At 37.6% G+C, this 17,048-nt stretch overlaps 1 protein-coding gene across 3 annotated transcripts; it reads left to right on the top strand.

Moving 5' to 3' along the window:
• The first annotated feature begins 5,583 nt into the window (after positions 1-5,583).
• LOC149843908 (uncharacterized) lies at positions 5,584-16,402 on the top strand. 3 transcript variants are annotated; one of them, XM_090000154.1, is made up of 7 exons: positions 5,631-5,799; positions 7,896-8,078; positions 8,235-8,413; positions 8,618-8,930; positions 9,094-9,219; positions 9,325-9,476; positions 15,827-16,402. In XM_090000154.1, the coding sequence occupies exons 2-7, from the start codon at positions 7,905-7,907 to the stop codon at positions 16,047-16,049; spliced, it is 1,167 nt and encodes a 388-aa protein (XP_089856280.1). In that variant the 5' UTR covers positions 5,631-5,799; positions 7,896-7,904; the 3' UTR covers positions 16,050-16,402. The 3 variants fall into 3 exon arrangements, with proteins under 3 accessions (XP_089856279.1, XP_089856278.1, XP_089856280.1); XM_090000153.1 differs by having other exon boundaries at positions 5,584-5,799; positions 7,896-8,413; positions 9,328-9,476; XM_090000152.1 differs by having other exon boundaries at positions 5,585-5,799; positions 7,896-8,413.
• The last annotated feature ends 646 nt before the right edge of the window (positions 16,403-17,048 follow it).

Genomic DNA, 17,048 nt, shown 5'->3' with positions numbered 1-17,048 from the left:
CACATTCACGCAACAACCCTCCCCACCCTCCTTTGTCTTTTAGTGTGCTCTGTCTCAAACCGGATCACCTCCGGTTGAACCCGCTCCAAAAGTCCAACATCGGGAGCTTCCAAATCCCTGATTTCATCAGTTTCAACTCCTTTTAGAATAAGAGGGTATTTACAACTACTCATTCAAAAAGGATTTCTTCGGGTGTCTTTATGAAAAAAAGCACCATGTGTCCACATGGACACAAAATGCCCCAACTCAATTTAGTTCTTAGTGCTTCCAGACTAAAAACATAATCCACATTTTCCTTCCAAACCAATTCCTTAATTTAATTTTCCTCGATTACCCTCCAAATACCTCCTCCCAAACACAGCCTAAGGTGCGTTCAAATGAGCATCATGCAGGACACTGTCCTCATTAAACAGAAGACGCGCATTCGTGGTGTTCTATGCATCTGCAAACAATGCGTTGGTCGTTTTTTTTTGGTGTTGGAGACATGGACTTAAAAAAAAAAAAGGTGTTTATGACAGGCTGAACAGTGTCATAGACAAAACATGTGTTCTGTCCAAATGTAGATAAGTAGTCAACGCCCTTATACTTTTTATCAACATCTTGAGTGTCAAAGCATTTTTGCAAATTTGTAGATTCTCATGTCTTCATTCTCACAAAACAAGGAAAAAAAAGGCTTGCCAAAATCAGAGTCGAGTGAGTGACTCTAGGTTGCTTTGATTTCTTTGAACTTTAAATTTTGAAAGACTTAAGAGTAGATTCACATAGAGTTGTTCACTTGTCTTGGTCCTTGACTAACAAAATTTGGATCTCCTTACTTTATTAATCAGGCACCAACTTATACAAGCTAAACAGAAAAACTAGTCATGATTCCAAATGACAACGTCCGGTCGAGTGAATGTCAAGATCAAGAGTGCTTTCTAGTAGGGGTGGCAAAACCTGACACGACCTGCCAACCCGACCCGCCAACCCGCCTCTTAGGCGGGTTCGGGTTGGGCTTAAGCCAACCCGTTTAATAAACGGGTCAGCCCGCCTAACCCGTTTATTAAACGGGTTGGGTTTGGGGTATGCCAACCCGGCTGACCCGTTTAATAAACGGGTTAGGTGGGCGGGTCAACCCACCAACCCGCCTGCCAACCCGCCAACCAACCCGTCAACCCGGCCTGCGAACCTAAGAACCCGTTTACCCGACCCAACCCATTTATTAAATGGGTTGGCGGGTCGTGTCGGGTTACCCATTTATTAAACGGATCGGGTTCGTGTTTGCCACAACCGACCCGTTTAATAAACGGGTTGGGTTCGGGTTGATGTATGCTGACCCGCCAATCCGACACGATTGCCACCCCTACTTTCTAGACACATGTCCACATGGCGCTAAGTTTTACACCTGTCTACAAGGACATTGAAATCAGCATCTCTTGGATTGTCCACATGCAATCAATCATGGACACATCACAGATAGACGCTCAAGCTTTTCATCTTAACAATGACATGTCCGTATATATTTGCCATCTTGATACCATACACAGCGACACCTCTTATCAAAGGGTTTTTTTAGTACCTCAATCAAAACAAGAAGTATGAAACTACACAACTATTTCATGCTTTTCAAGTTTGATGATAAGCTCGCATCTTGAAAATGAAAAAAGCTTGCTTTTTATAATATAAATGTAAACGTCATTGGCATTGAAAATGCCTTTTGGTTAAAAAACATTACTTTTTTTTTCAATAGATGGTTTCATTACCTGATCTGTTGGAAAATTTACCTTAACTTAGTGGGTCGGGCAACTGAGATTGAAGTTGTGTGTTCGGAGGCACGCGTAAATGCATTGTCTTTCAAGCGATAGTTGCTCCACTTAAGATCAAGTTCTTGGTGCAGTGAGTATTCGTGCAACTACGCTTCCAAGATACAATTGGGCTTTTGACTACTCGTAAAAAATCGATATATGCCCTATACTAGGTGAGACCAATAACCTCAACATGAACCACCTTGAACAACCTCTTGATTAGGATAAAAAGATTTAGGTTCGAATTGGAAATGGATCCTGAGTATAAGTATGAATTCTGAATATAAGTGAGTATAGATCTAAATTACAACTGAATATGGATCCAAACTTTAATTGTATATAAATCAAAATTGTAGCTGGATTTAAATCTGAATAGCAACTGAATCAAGATTCAAACAACAACTAAATCAGGATCCGAAGTGTAACTAGATATGGATCCGAATAACAATTGAATCAAGATTTGAACTATAACTGAATTTGAATCTGAATAGCAACTGAATATGAATATAAACAATAACTAAATTTGGATCCTAGATAGAAATCTGAACAATAACTGAATCTAGATCCTGAATAAGGATCTGAATAATAATAGGGTTTGGATCCTATATAAGGATTCGAACAACTGGATCTGAATCCTAGATAAATATCTGAATTAAAATCTTAAAACCCAAAAAGAGAGAAATAGAGTAGAGCTCGTGGGAGAGAAAGAGAGAGCATAGCTTGTGGAAAGAAGAGAACGCTCGTGAGAGAGGAAAGGATAGGAAAGAATGAGATGATTAAAATGAGAGAGGGTTGGGGTTTATATAGGCCCCAACCTAAGGCTACCCATAAAGTCCATAAAAAGGTCTTTAATGGATCCAAAAGACTAGAGCTAAACAGGTCATGGTTGGCCAAAGGGGGTACCCAAAAAGGGTCCAAAATGATCCTAGAAGGGTTCAATTCGACCAAGACTGAGTCAACAGTCAAACCAAGCTAAGGATTAGGATATCCATTGGACCATTTTGAACTTTTAATGCCCATGCAAAATCATTGGGCAAGGTTTAAACTGATTCAGATAAGATCTAGAGAATTTTGAAAAGGATTAATTACATAGTCAAAGTCAATTAACGGGTTGGTCAAAGGCCGGTTTTAGTCTTGAAGATTAAATTCATCCCAAGTACCAAAAAGATAAGGCAAAGACCAAACCCAAATCCAAAGCCCAAAGTCCAAGATCTAAGATACAAGATTCAAATCCAAATCCAAAATCAAAAGTCAATGGTCAAGAGTAAAAAATTAAAAATCAAGATTAGGATCCAAGGATCCAAGAATAAATTGATGTACAAACCCAAGATTTAATACTCTTGAGGGACTTGCTTTATAAGGCACCATCTCTCTATATAAGGATAAGAGTTTTTTTAAAAACCTTCAATATACGACTAAACTTTTGTAGAGAACCCATTACCCACAAACTTAAGGAAAAATAAAAAATAGAGGGAATACATTAGGATAGTTTTGAGTCAAATTCCAATAATCTCCCACGTGAATCAAAAACTATAGAAGAGGACTTAAGAGGTTGTTCACAAAGATTCAGTGCATAAGTGAATGTACTTTTTGGGTTTGAACCTTTATGTTAGTGTTACTTAGTCTTAACGAGTTTAGGACTTCAATAGTATTAGCTTTGAATTAAAAATTCTAATTGACCTTCCAAATACTGTAACACACACTTTCACTTTAGGTAGTCATAGTATGTCTATCAATATATAGAAGCCACACATTAAGGGTCTTGTATTGTATCTCAGTTTCATGAATGCTCTAAAGACAAAGTCTCAGTCTCATAGAAGGTAACCCTCACATTCAAACTCATATAAATAAGTCCATAAAAAGTATAAACTTATTTGAAACACCCTAGCTATAAGGCCTTTAGATCTTATTAAAAGTTTAATTTGAACTCAACCTTTATACACAGGTTTTGAACACTTGACATCAGAAATAAAAAATTTATTAAGTGCTCAATCTAATCACTTAGAGACTTGTTCTTCCCATTGAAACACTCGATATGGTTTGACCCTTATCATGTGACTGAGTTTTCGTCAATGATGATTATTTTTATAGACTTTAACCTCATTTTTCTCGATGTCTTAAATGCGATATATCGAGAAAGTCTCTTTGTCAATAAATCTACTAAGTTTAGTAACTAGTTGGTACTAATGAAGGTGCAGAACTATTAATTTAGTAATGATATTTTTTATAATTTTTTGAGTTATTTTTAAATCGGTTGCTATAAACGTGATCTACATGGTTTGTTTTTTTGATATTTATATGGAGAAATAGAGACCTAGTCACACTGGCTCTGTCTGTCATATTTACGATCAGTGTCCTGACAACGTAAAACTCTATGGTCTTAACCCTTGGCCCCAGGGAGTCATCATGCTCCGGCTTGCACAAGAGGTGACACATGGGATTTGAAACTAGATCAACTGTCTAGCGGCCTCGACCCCATCCCACTAAGCCAAACCCTTTTGAAGCCTACATGGTTTGTTTAAAAAAAAGAGTTTTTAAACATGTGATTGCCATAAGCAAGTAGGTTGTTGAAAAGCTTAAAAAATCAACTGCCTAAAATTTACAAATGAATCACTCAAAAAAATGCATTCATACTTTATACATGGAAAAACCAACCATGATCCATGCCTCAACCTTGGCAAACAAACCATGTTCTCTACACATTAAGTTGATACAACTTGTACTTGTGAATTTCTATCTCAATAATTCAGTACATTTAGTAGCATCTAATATTTACCCAATTTCAAGGAATGAAAGAAAGAAAGAAAAAACATACTCTGGAAAAATTTCAGCTATGCAAAATTAAGGCATGAAGACTAAAATAAACACACATGGTTGTTGCATTGTCACAAAGATACTCCAATTTATCAAGCTGGATTCGGATTCGGATGTGTGTCTGTTTTCAGTCAAATAAGCTCTGATTTGACTCAGTTCTTGTAATATGGATATGGATCCTGGCAACATGAGTTTTGTGAATTGGATTGGGTAAAAGGGACCTGACATGAATTTCGTGTCTAAGGTTGTAGCATTCAAAAAAGGTAAAACGGGATCCATCTGTTTTGAAATCTGACCGGATCCAAATTGGAGACAGCAGCATCCACTGCTGTCTGTGCACCACATGTCTAACACAAACAGCGGATAAGGGACACCTGGAATCATGTCCAGTTGTGTTCCAACCCTCTGCTGGAACAGTGGTGTTCAGAACAACTAGGACAAAAAAAAAGGAGCAGAACACTTAAGATAAAAACTTGACTTGTCCTGGACATCTCTGTGCTCGACCAGCAGTATCCAGACAAACCTGTTCCATGCAATTTTGTCCTCAATGAAACGTCCTTGAACCCCAGTGCATAGTCACAGATATCACCAAGAATTTCATTACATTGTGGTATTATTGTGATTTCTATAGCTTCAGTTTTTAACGTTTACTGATCCGCAACCAGGGCCATATCTTTCAAACATTCAAAGCCAAATCGGTTCTATCACCCGATCCGATCCGATTTCGTGGCACACCAATCCGGATATTTCAGTATTTTCCGCGTTTTGGGCGCACAAAATCCCCGCGAAATTCAGGATTTTTACGGAGCCCCAAACGCGATCATCTTCGGCCACCCCCAGCAAGTCCGCACGTGGGAAGACTCGGTGCGGCGGAGCTCTCTGCACCACAAGTTTTTGGCCGCCATTCACAAAGAGCTGCCAGGCCGCCACGTGGACCAGTAGATGGAGGGATATAGATAGGTGCATCTGGAGCCAGCCACAAACTTGACTGACGCCTCACGTTCATACGCTTGTGCCCAGTTGCAGAGCATCGTCTTCTCAACGCCTCACCCTCGCTCCTCCTGAAGAATTAGGGTTTGGGTTTTTTTTCTTTTTCTTCTCTAGGAAGAATTAGGGTTTTAGGATCGGTGCAGATGCCGCGGAAGCTCCCCGAGGGAATTTTTCCGGCCGTCTGAACATCCTTCTCTGCGTTCGATTTGAGGTATATTCCCCTCTCTCTCTCTCTCTCTCTTATTTGGATTTTTGTTGAATAAGCTTCTCGATTTGGTTTATTTTTTCCTTGTTTGGTGAAAGAAGAAGAAGGGGTTTCGAATTTTCAAATTAGGGTTTTCTCGTCCTATTCCCCTTCCTCTTACGTCGTCTTGTCTTCTTCGTTTAGTTTTTCTCTTTTGCCGTTATGATCGGTCCTTTGTCTGCCTTAGCTTAAATTTGACGAAAATATTATTTGATTTCTTCCTGTTATCCGAAGTTGATGACTTCATTAAAGAAAAAAATACGGTCAGGAGTAAATTAATGGATTATGCTTTGCTTTTTGGTTAGGAGTTCAATAGGTGGAGTATATTGATAAATTTGATATATTTTATTATCTTATTAGGAGTTTGGGAAATCAACGTTCGTGTTTGTAAATCCTTTTCTATTTCTGGAGATATAGATGTTCTTTTTGGGGGGAATTCTCATCTTTGAGATCTCAAGGTTAAATTGATATCTATGAAACTGGTGAATGGTCTTGTTGGATCTATATGGGGGTTAAAACGTGTAAAGATTAGTTCGACTGTGTATAGATGCGAAGTAGGTTAATTTCAGGTTTGCCTGTTCAGTGAATTTACTATGGGCATGTTTGGAAGCAAGAAAAATTCTCACAGGAAAAGAAAATTTTGCCTATGAGAAGTTTGGATATGGTAACTTTTCTAAATGAAAAATTTTCACTTGTTTGTGTAGCATGAGAAAAACGGAATAAAAAATGTGAGAAAAATGAGAGAGAGATGGGGTGGGGGTGGGTGGTGGTGGGGGGGGGGGGTCGATCAGCCCGAGAGAGAGAGAGAGAGAGAGAGAGAGAGAGAGAGAGAGAGAGAGAGAGAGAGAGAGAGAGAGAGAGAGAGAGAGAGAGAGAGAGAGATGGAAATGGTGGTGGGTAGGAGGAAGATGAAGATGGAGCAAGCACTTCTTGTGGCAGGGATGAGATGTAGGAAAAATTCAGGTGGAGGAATTTTTGTTATAAAAAAAGCATACTTTTTAAAAAAAACTTTCCTTTCGAAAAATTTCTCTCGTTTGGAAATTTTCATTTTTTTCTTTCCTACTTGAAATTTTCCTACCATTTTCTCGCTTCCAAAGGTGCCCATATGGTGCGTTGCTTGACTGCCTGACATGTTGGAGGAACTTGATCTGTGATAGGGTTGGATGGTTGTATGTGACGGTAAAATGTCAGAGAGAGTAGAATACGGGAATTGCATATAAATTGAGGGAGAGAGGAAGAAAAAACCATGGGAAGTGGTTCAAGAGTGCATGTGTGGCTAATTTTTCTTAACACGTGACATAAGATGCACAACTTTGAATTCGGGAAACTTTGCGACAGGCCCAAATCACTGGATTGAGGGTTCAAAGATCAAGAAATAAAAGTTATGACCTTTAAAAGCTAGTTGCAGCAGGAAGTAAATTCAGCAAGGATGTTTTGGGCTACCCTAACTATGGGTTTAATAATGTTAATGGTGGCGTTGGACTGGTCTTTTCCTCAAAAATTCCCTTTTTTCCCTCCACCATCTCTGCTGTTACTTCATTGTTCCTAATATGATTATGAAAATAATCCTTTCTATTTTTATGTATTGTCTTCCTTTTCCTTTTATGACGCTTGACATGATTATTTTAATTGGTTACATATGCAACCATTGATGAACCAATTCCAGAAATAATGTTAGATGGTGTAGGTGCTGGGAGTTGAAGATTGTGATTCTTCTTTTCTGAAGTATTCTAAAAAGAATATGTTTGTTGATCATTTGACATTTTCCTTTGGGGGCAGTACATTCAAAGAAAGCACGACAATAACCAGTATGAGTTTACACAAAACAAGCAAAATGTCACATTTAATATCCTTAACATGAGCGAATTTGCACAAAACAAGCTACAGGATAAATGGCAATGTTCATTCTTTTTGTTATTTATTTGTAATGGGCATCCTAGTAAGTGAATCATTGTCTTTTGCTGGATGTCTTAACTGTTCTCTGCCTTTAGTTTATAGTTTTTTTCCTTCTTTGTTTGTCTAAGCTACCGGCAATCTGAAATTGATGCTTGGAATCCATGCAGATTATTAAAATGGACTGGTTCTTTGTTCAAGAAAATGATGATGAGGCTGTTCCGGGGTTTAAAGGAACACATGATGAAGCAAGTGTAGATGATTGCTCATCACCAGAACCTTGTATGCAATGGATTTCTGCTGAAACTAAACTTGATTCATCAAACAGGGTTTGTTTTGCACCTGCAGAAAAGGTTAGTGAGGGATTGGAACTTGGTGGTCAAACTGAATGGTCGTTATCTTCTTCAGTATACACAAGCAATGACAGGAATCAGAGTAGTGATGATGTAGCGCTGATATCATATGCAAATAGAGAAGATTTTACAAGTGGTACCCATTTTGAACAAAAGGCATCCGACATGGGCTCTTATCACCACAAGATTAATGCAGATCTTCTAAGCCCCTCATCATCAGAGCTCTTATTCATGAACTGTGATGAGGAAAAGTCAAGTGCTTTACATGAGCATGGATTTTTGGGTGAGAAACATTATCAATTGCAGTACCTGTATCAGAGTGATGACATCTTCCAGTACGATTGAAATTCCTTTGGCACTTAAGTTCTTTAATTTACGGGGTAGGGTTCATGTAGTTCTTGGAATTCCTCAGCAACCCTACCTTGATTAGATTTTGATATACATTTAACTAAACTCTGTTTTATTACATTTTCTTTTTTCTTTTTTAATCAAATTGTGAAATTAATGCTTTAGATTCTTTTCTACTTTGGAATGTACAGGGGTCTGGTACTTGGAGGCGACATTCCTGATAATGAGAATCCAGCGTCATTTCCATACATGTCTCCGAGAGTGGAGACTAGCTCAATGCAGTTTGAGAATTTTCTGAGTGACATGCTTGTTGATTCTTTAAGCCTCTTCGAAGATTCATCTTGCACAGATGGTTTAAACTGTTTGAAAACAAGTGCCTCCTCTGCAGAAAGAGATAATCCAATGGATGTTTTGGAGGAAGAGTTCAACAATGATGATAGCAACCATCCATCTTGTCTGAGACTGGATTTCTCAGACAGTATAGAGAATCTTCCCACCATAAAGGTGCACCTTCTCATTCCACTAGAGAGTATTATTTTTGTGTAATTTTTCCAGAATTTGGTTAGATATCTAACATGTTTATGCGCATAGATTCCTTGTCATCTCTAATTTTTGTCAATAGTGAATCTGGATATGAGAGTAAGTCATGTAATTTGCGTTCATTCAGAGGCAAACACACAGGGCATCAATGCCCATTCAACTAGAGACATGTCGTGAGGAAGAGACGAAGGTGGAGGATGATGGATCGTTGGAAGCAATCATCTTGCATGAGCTTCAAATGTCAATGGTGCAGGTAAACTGATGAAGTTGAACAATTTATTTTAGATTTTAGAAACTGGGGTGTTTGTGGGTTTCTTTTCAAAAGTGTGGAAGGCATGACTTTTCCTTGGTTTGTTAGCAGCTGAATCCAAAGACCAGAATTTGCTTTAGAGATGCCTTGTACCGCCTGGCTAGTAGCTCGAGGCAACAGCATGCAGTAAACGAAAGCCAATGTTCCAAAATTGTTGTTGATGTGCCACCTGCTGCATGTGTCAATGGCAACAGCACAAGGTATTTGGACTAGAGACTTTATTCAACATATTTGTTATTTGTGTGCTTTTATAAACAATATGAGATTGCTAGTACGAACTGTCTCAAAGTTTAGGGTGGCTAAATCAAGGGCTATGTCATACAGACACTTCACTAAGCATCCCATTCATGGGCACAGTCCTACCTGCGTAGGACGCAATCAATATTGTGTCATTAACTTTGTATATTTTGTTTTATGATCTTGATTACTTAATATTCACTTGGGTTTTTTTTCTTTTAAATTTTTTCATGAATTACATTACATTTCAATTTCAACTTAATTTATTATTTGATGTCTTTGATTGTAATGATCTAAAATTGTTGTTCAGAGTCTGCACTTTAGATGATATTCATGTTTTATTTCTTTAAGTTATAATATATATATATATATATATATATATATATATATATATATATATATATATATATATATATATATATATATATATATATATATATATTGAGAACTGTTGTGTTATACAAAGCACATTCATATTGTGTCCCATTCAAGGTTGCCTAACTAAGAAGCAAAAATGGAAAACGAAACAAGAAGCGGGAAGCGAAGAATTAATTTAAAAGCTATGTCACAGGGATCTAGCCAACAGGGTGCCGCACCTGGGTCGACGCGACGCGACTTGGGTGCGGGTGAGGGTACAACACCCGGTGCGGTCAAGCCGACCCTAGGTGCGGTCAACACACCCCGGGTCATAAATGTACAGACTTGGACCAAAAAAAAATGACGAAAAGGGCTGGGCAGGGGATTAGGGCAAAAAATTGACCCCAATGCCTCCCCTTCTCCTCTTCTCCTCCGACGAACTCCTCTCTTTCAACCCGAGCTCTCCTCTCGTCTGATGACTGCAAGTCTGCAAGGTATGTCTCTCTCTCTCTGGGTTCTACGCAAGTCGGCAACCCAACAATTGGGTTCTGCACTGTCGAATCCAGTCCTAAAGGGTGGGTTGCTCCCTATCGAAAGGTGGATGTAGGCGGTACAGGAAAAGGAATGATACAAACATCATTCAATACATATGGAAGGGACAAGATTGATAGAAAAATATGAAGGTATCTTTATTCTAGTTCACTTTCATTTAATGCAGCTAAAAATCTTTATTAGAAGGATTTAATTACTTCACAGTCAAATTGTAACTTAAGTGACTATGTGCTTTTAAGCTTAAAAAAATTACGAACAACAATTCTTGCAGAATAAAGGGCAAATGTTGAGAGATTGCTAGAGATTAAGAATTTTTCATGCGAACAAAATAGAGTTTCCATTGTTTCTGATGGGTGGACAGATATTCAAATGCGTCCATTGATTAATTTCATTGCTTCTTCGCTTAGTGACCTAGTATTCTTGAAAGCAGTTGATACATTTAGGCAATATAAAAATGTCGAGTATTTGAAGGGATTGTTTATAGAAGTAATAAAAGAAGTGAGTGATCAAAAAGTAGTACAAATCATCATAGACAATACTTCAGTTTGTAAAAGTGCAACAATGAGTTTGGAGAGTGAGTATTCTCATATTTTTTGGACTCTCTGTATAGCACACAATTTGAGTCTGACCTTCAAGAGCATCTGCAACCTTAAAAAAAAAGAAAATTCACCCGCATATGCTCTATGTTCATGGATTGAAGAATTAGAAAAAAATGTCAAAAGCATTTTAAAATTTGTTATCAACCACCATTATGCTAATGTCATATTTATTAGGCATTCTGATATGAAATTGTTGAAGGTTGCTAAAACACGTTTTGCGTCCATCATTGTGATGGTGAAAAAAATTAAGGAAGTTCACAATACTTTGGTTAACATGGTGACTGATGAGAATTGAACATTCTATCGTGTTGATGATGTTGTCAAGGCTCAAGAAATTAAGAAATTCATTATTGACGATGAATTTCGAGATAAAGTTTTATATTTCTTTGAGTTTACGCAAACTATTTGAGAAATGCTAGAAGAAGTTGACAAGGATGATCCCATGCTTCACAAAGTTTATGAAATATGGGATAATATGATTGAAAAAATACAAGTTATAGTTTTTAAGCATAAGGAAAAAAATTCTGCATTGGATGATTCATAATTTTTTAATCATATATATTCAATTTTAGTCAGAAGATGAGATAAGAGCAACACTCCTTTGCATTGCATGACACATTCTCTCAATTTCAAATATTATGCAAAGAAGTGGCAGAAAGGTAGTGTTGGTCGTGTCTCTTCAAATTTAGACCCAAAACAATCAAGGTATAGAAATATGTGTATGACAAGACTTTATCGAGAATCACATATTCTAAATCAAGTCACACAAGAGTTTGGAAAATTTTCATCTTCGAGGTTATATGGACCAACATTAATAGCAAGAGAGGAGAAAAATATAGATCCTATTACATGATTGTCAATATATGAATAAAAAACACCTCTTCTCAAACATTTTGCATTGAGATTGTTATCCAACCTGCTAGTTCATCTTATTGTGAAAGAAATTGGAGTACATATGCTCAAATCTACAATATGAAGAGAAACAAACTCACCAGCAAGCGTGCAGATGATTTAGTCTATGTTCATTTCAATCTTCAATTACTTTCGCGAACCAATGAGGAATACAAATACTAATTGCTCTCTTAGTTATTTGACTATTTCTTAGTTTCTTAATTTAAATATGCAGATATTTAACATTTTCTAATTGAGTTTGTAATGCAGATAAGAATCATCCAAATTTTGGGATGTAAACCCAGAAGAATGTGACTTAGAAGGAGAACATGATTTGAACATTATAAATATTGACTTATCTGAGCCTACTTTTTCTTATAATGAAGCAAAAAATTATTAGAATCATTACCTTATTGTTCTATACATTGTGTAAGATATACTTTTGGTATGTCATTATGCATTGTTTGCTTCTTTTATTAGTATATTGTATAATTTACTTCTTTTCTGCTTTACTTATTATTTAATTGTGATGTTAGTTTTCATGATGAAGAATATAATTATTTTATTTTATTAGTGTTACTGTTAACTATTAAAAATTATATACATATATATAAAATTATCTATATACCCTCCCATAACCCCACACCTAAGTTTTTTTAAAGTGCCGCATCGCCGCACCCGTATGTGACATAGTTTAAAAGGAAAAATAGGAATAAAAAAGGAATTGATAAGATTGAATATTTGAATGAGAAGCAAAATACTAATCGAACGAGAAGGGAATAAAAACTAAAATAAAAAAGACTAATTCTTAAATTTCATGATTTTGTAGTGTAAGAATTAAATTCTTATCAAAATCTAAACATTATGAATTTATGATTGTTAAGTTAGAGAAAGTATATGGTTAGTGAGTGGGGAGTGTGAAAGGAAGAACATGAAAAACATAAAAAGTGTGACAAAAGCGCATAGGTAGCATGTAAGGAAGCGGGAAAAAATGTGTGAGAAGCATGGGAGAAGTGTGGGTGCTATGTCACTTAGGTATGGGCACGTGTACGGGTACAAGTACAGGTATGGGTGTGGGTGCGGGTGCGGGTACGGTTACAGGTACGGAGGGTACGACACAGCAATTCTAATGGGTACATGGACACAACTAAATATATACTGAAAATTATATATTATACTATGTCACATGGGTGCGGGTGCGGGTGCGGGGATTCGGCACTTCCAAAAAACCCGGGTGCGGGGGTGCGGCAGGGGCAAAAATGTAAAAAATATATATATATATATATATATATATATATAAGGGGATCGGGGTTTTTCTGCTGTCAGCTGCTGCTGTCAGCCCTGACATGCAGATTTTTTTTAAAGACAGACAGCAGCTGCCTGTCAGCCCTGACAGACAGCTGTCTGTCAGGGCCCTGACAACAGATTTTTTTTAAAAAAAATTCAAATTCGCATCCCATTTCACAGGGCAATTTTTTTTTTTTAAAAAATCCAAAAAACAAATGGACCTAAATGATCCTGGGTGCGGTCAACGCACCCAGGATCGGGTTGACCGCACCCGGTGCCGCACCCGAACCTGCTAGCCGAATCCCTGTGACATAGATATTATATATCTAAAATATATATTATATCTAAAATATATACTGAAAAGATATATTATATATCTAAAATATATATTATATATTGAAAATATAATGTAATATAGGATACGCCAAATGCTGTGTCCCGGTACGAGTACTTGTGTCGACACGGGTATGGCACCTTAAGTGTCGTGTTGCGGTAACATAGCGTGGGAGAATCGAGGTTTCCATCAAGTTTTGGAAGCAAGGAGTTTCGTGCTTCCCACCCATCTATGAAGCTTATGGTAACTTTGGTTCCATTCCTCCATTTGACATAGATTAGGGTGGAGAGAGAGCTAGATGGTTAAGATTGCACTAATCATGGTGGAGGGCTCCCAGATTTGAAGCCCACTAGAGTTGTTCGCCCGCTTGGGTTGACCTGCAAAGTTATACATATGAAATTGATAAACTTTTGTTGGTTTAGTTTGTTCTTTTTCTCTTGAAATGATTTTCTTCTTTCTCATGTATGAGTTTTGGAAATTGATTGGTTCACTAGTGATAAAAATTTATAAGGTTCCATATATTAGTTTTGTGATGGTCTTCTCTTTTTATAATAAGATTTCATCAGTGTCAGCCTATTTTTTATTTTTGAATCATTAATCGGGTTTTAAATGTCTACAACCCAGTGTTGTGAAAAGCGTTGAGGCGCTCCACCAAAATCTGAGGAGAGGCGTGAGCCTTGAGGCATAAAGCGTAAGCCTCAAATTTTTTTCTTTAAAACTTAAAAAAGTATAAAAAATATCTAAAATTATAAATAAATAAAAAATTCTTTATTGATGAAGCAACAACCAACAAGAAATAAAAAATCTCAAATAAATACTGAAAAAATATGAGATTAACATATAAAAGTAACATTAATGCAACAACTTGATCTATGTAAGTATCTAAAAAATAAAACATAGGCATTCATTGAATAAAAAATTAACATTAAAGAACATCCAAACGTGATCTCAATGTCCAAACAAATATTCTAAATCTTAAAGACCATTTAGATGATCCTGTATAAGGAGGAAAGAGGATAAAGACATAGCACAATATAATTTAATGCAACAAGAGAACATCCAATGAACAGTTTTTTGTTTTTTTCAACAAGGGAACATCCAATGAAAATAAAATGCTAATATAAATACAAGGGAAAGGGAACAAAAAGTAGAACAATACAACAATCTACTGTGTGCAGACGCTAATAAAAACCATTCATTATAAATGAAATGCAAACAACACTCATTTCAACAATATAAAAACAAAACAGGAAACAAAAAAAGAAACCAGCTAAGGTTTTTCAACAGACACTATATGGGATGCTGTTCATCGCATGGATGAATGGCATCAGGTTGACCTCTACCATCGGAAGTAGAGGTCACGCGTGGGCTGCAAAATCCATCATATGCACTAGACGTGCCTGTGATAGCACGCTAACAGCACAGCAGTTGCAGAGTTGCTGATTTTCGCAGACACACTCGTTGAAAGGTGGGAAGAGCATCAACGATTGAGAGAGAGGGGGGAAAGAGCACACCTGACCTTCGAGAGAGGGAGAGCGAGCTGGCTCAGTGGTGGCGACGTGGGCAGGTGAGGAGAGGGAAGCGCGAGCAGGAGAGGAGAGGGAAGCACGAGCCGAAGAGGAGCTGGAGGTCTAGCAGGCCAAGGTGGAGCGTGAAAATGCCTTTTTACTAACCTAATCAATTAAAACTGCGTGAAAACCCCTCATTTCTAGTCAAATGGGGGCTTTGACCCTCATTTGACTAAAAAATTAGAGGCGTATACGCCTCGGCTTGAGGCGCGCCTCAAGGCTCATGAGGCGCACGCCTTGAGCCTTTTGCGCTTTATATGTGCCCCTCAAGGCATAAAGCCCCTCACCTTGAGGCGAGGCACGCTTTTTGTGCCTTGAGGCGCGTTTTTAATAACACTGCTACAGCCAATTATTTAGCTTAATAGCTCTTTGGTGCCATATAAGTAACCAAGATTAATTCCCTCTCTGTTACTGGGAATGCCTTCTTGCTCCCTTCCTCCCCTCCTTGTTTTAGTATTATCTTTTCTTAGTTGAAATCATTCTTTGGTAAATCCACATAATCCCATAGCTTGAATTGGTTTCCATCCCAGGGTGCCAGCTATTTTTTGGTACATGGTTGTTCATCCAAGTTGGTGTTATTCATGGTTGGAATACTTCAATTATCGTAGTTGTGCTATATTTTTTGAGGAATATAGTTTTTAGCATGTGTATGTTTCTGTGTTTTCATTTTTCTATGTTCATTTTTACTTCCCTCTGCTTAGTCGTGAAAGTGCTGTGTCGTCCAGGGAATCACAGACGAATGTCATCGATCGAACAATTGCAAACCTGCTTTTCAATAGCATGAGCCAAGATAGTCCTCAATTTTCACCTGCATCACACTGTGGCAAGAAAATTGCTCCAAAATCTGAACCAAGGAGGTTCCGTTCAAAGAAGCGACTCGCTGTTCATCCTCGAATTGCACAGCATGAAGATCTGTGGGATGAATTGTCTATGGTCACGATGTGCTAGTGTTGAGGCTGACCTTCGCAGCTTGAAAAGAGAAAATGAAAGAAGTGGTCAGATTTTACAAACAAGAGCAGTGGAGGAAGATGTTCTTGAAGCTGTTCATGGTCATATGACATAGCCTGTCTTTTGCTTTATATTGTAAGTTAAATATCATACTAAATCACCGGATGTTTGATCAGAGGGATTCACATAGCAAGCTTAGAACTTTGTCAGGCTAGCGTGGTTTTGTTCATCGTGATGCGGAAGTATGTCTGTGCTAAATGCCGTGTAAATATGAACCCATAAAATTCCATGCAGTGGAGAGTAGTATTGAGATTGTTACCATTAATCAAGTTATTACAGTTGATGTGCTTGTATGAGTGTGTTATGTGTGTGATTTTCATCTATGTGAAAAAGTGTGTGCGTGAGTGCATATAGTAATATGCATGATGAAGTGAGAATCTTGTGGTGAGGCTTGTGTGTATGTATGTATGTGCACGTGCGTGGTGTGAAGCATGTTGAAGTGGGTCTATTCTCTGATGAGGCTTTTGTGTGCGTGTGGATGTGTGTGTTCAAGCAACTATTCTTTGGAGCTAGGAGACGGATATAGTATATTTCACGGGCAGCATCTCCCACCATCTTCATGTAGCTTAACCGCTCCTATTAGGGGGTAGAAATCAGTGGTGATTAGGTCATTCTCCCTCCTTAGGTTTCCTTAAGGTGTATATGTGCGTAAGTGGGTTAGGTAAACCCAAACTGGACCAAATTGATTAGACCCAATCCCAGTTGAATTTTGTGGAGCCGAAACTTGGACGCATTTAAAAATGTATAGATTCTTGGTTGTGTGAATTTAAAGCCTGAATTGATTTCTACCCAACCCATTTATATACTTAAATCTAAATGGTTCTTTCTTTTTTTTTCGCCTGAAGCAACTCAAATCCCAAATGCAACTTGTACCTAAACCAAACCCAACTCGTAATAATCTGAACTGACAAGACAGATTCATAGACAAAACAGCTAAAA

The sequence above is a fragment of the Nuphar pumila genome, chromosome 3, assembly GCF_984573655.1.
Source record: "Nuphar pumila chromosome 3, dmNupPumi1.hap1.1, whole genome shotgun sequence".
NCBI classification, from domain to species: domain Eukaryota; kingdom Viridiplantae; phylum Streptophyta; class Magnoliopsida; order Nymphaeales; family Nymphaeaceae; genus Nuphar; species Nuphar pumila.
Note: the sequence above shows the minus strand (reverse complement) of the source record. Positions and strands in the feature narration are given on the sequence as shown.

Coding starts and splice junctions, on each gene's coding strand:
- LOC149843908 (XM_090000152.1), top strand. CDS start 7,905: ATGGACTGGTTCTTTGTTCAAGAAAATGATGATGAGGCTGTTCCGGGG. Junction 8,931..9,093: donor AGAATCTTCCCACCATAAAG/GTGCACCTTCTC, acceptor GCGTTCATTCAG/AGGCAAACACACAGGGCATC. Junction 9,220..9,324: donor TTCAAATGTCAATGGTGCAG/GTAAACTGATGA, acceptor TTGGTTTGTTAG/CAGCTGAATCCAAAGACCAG.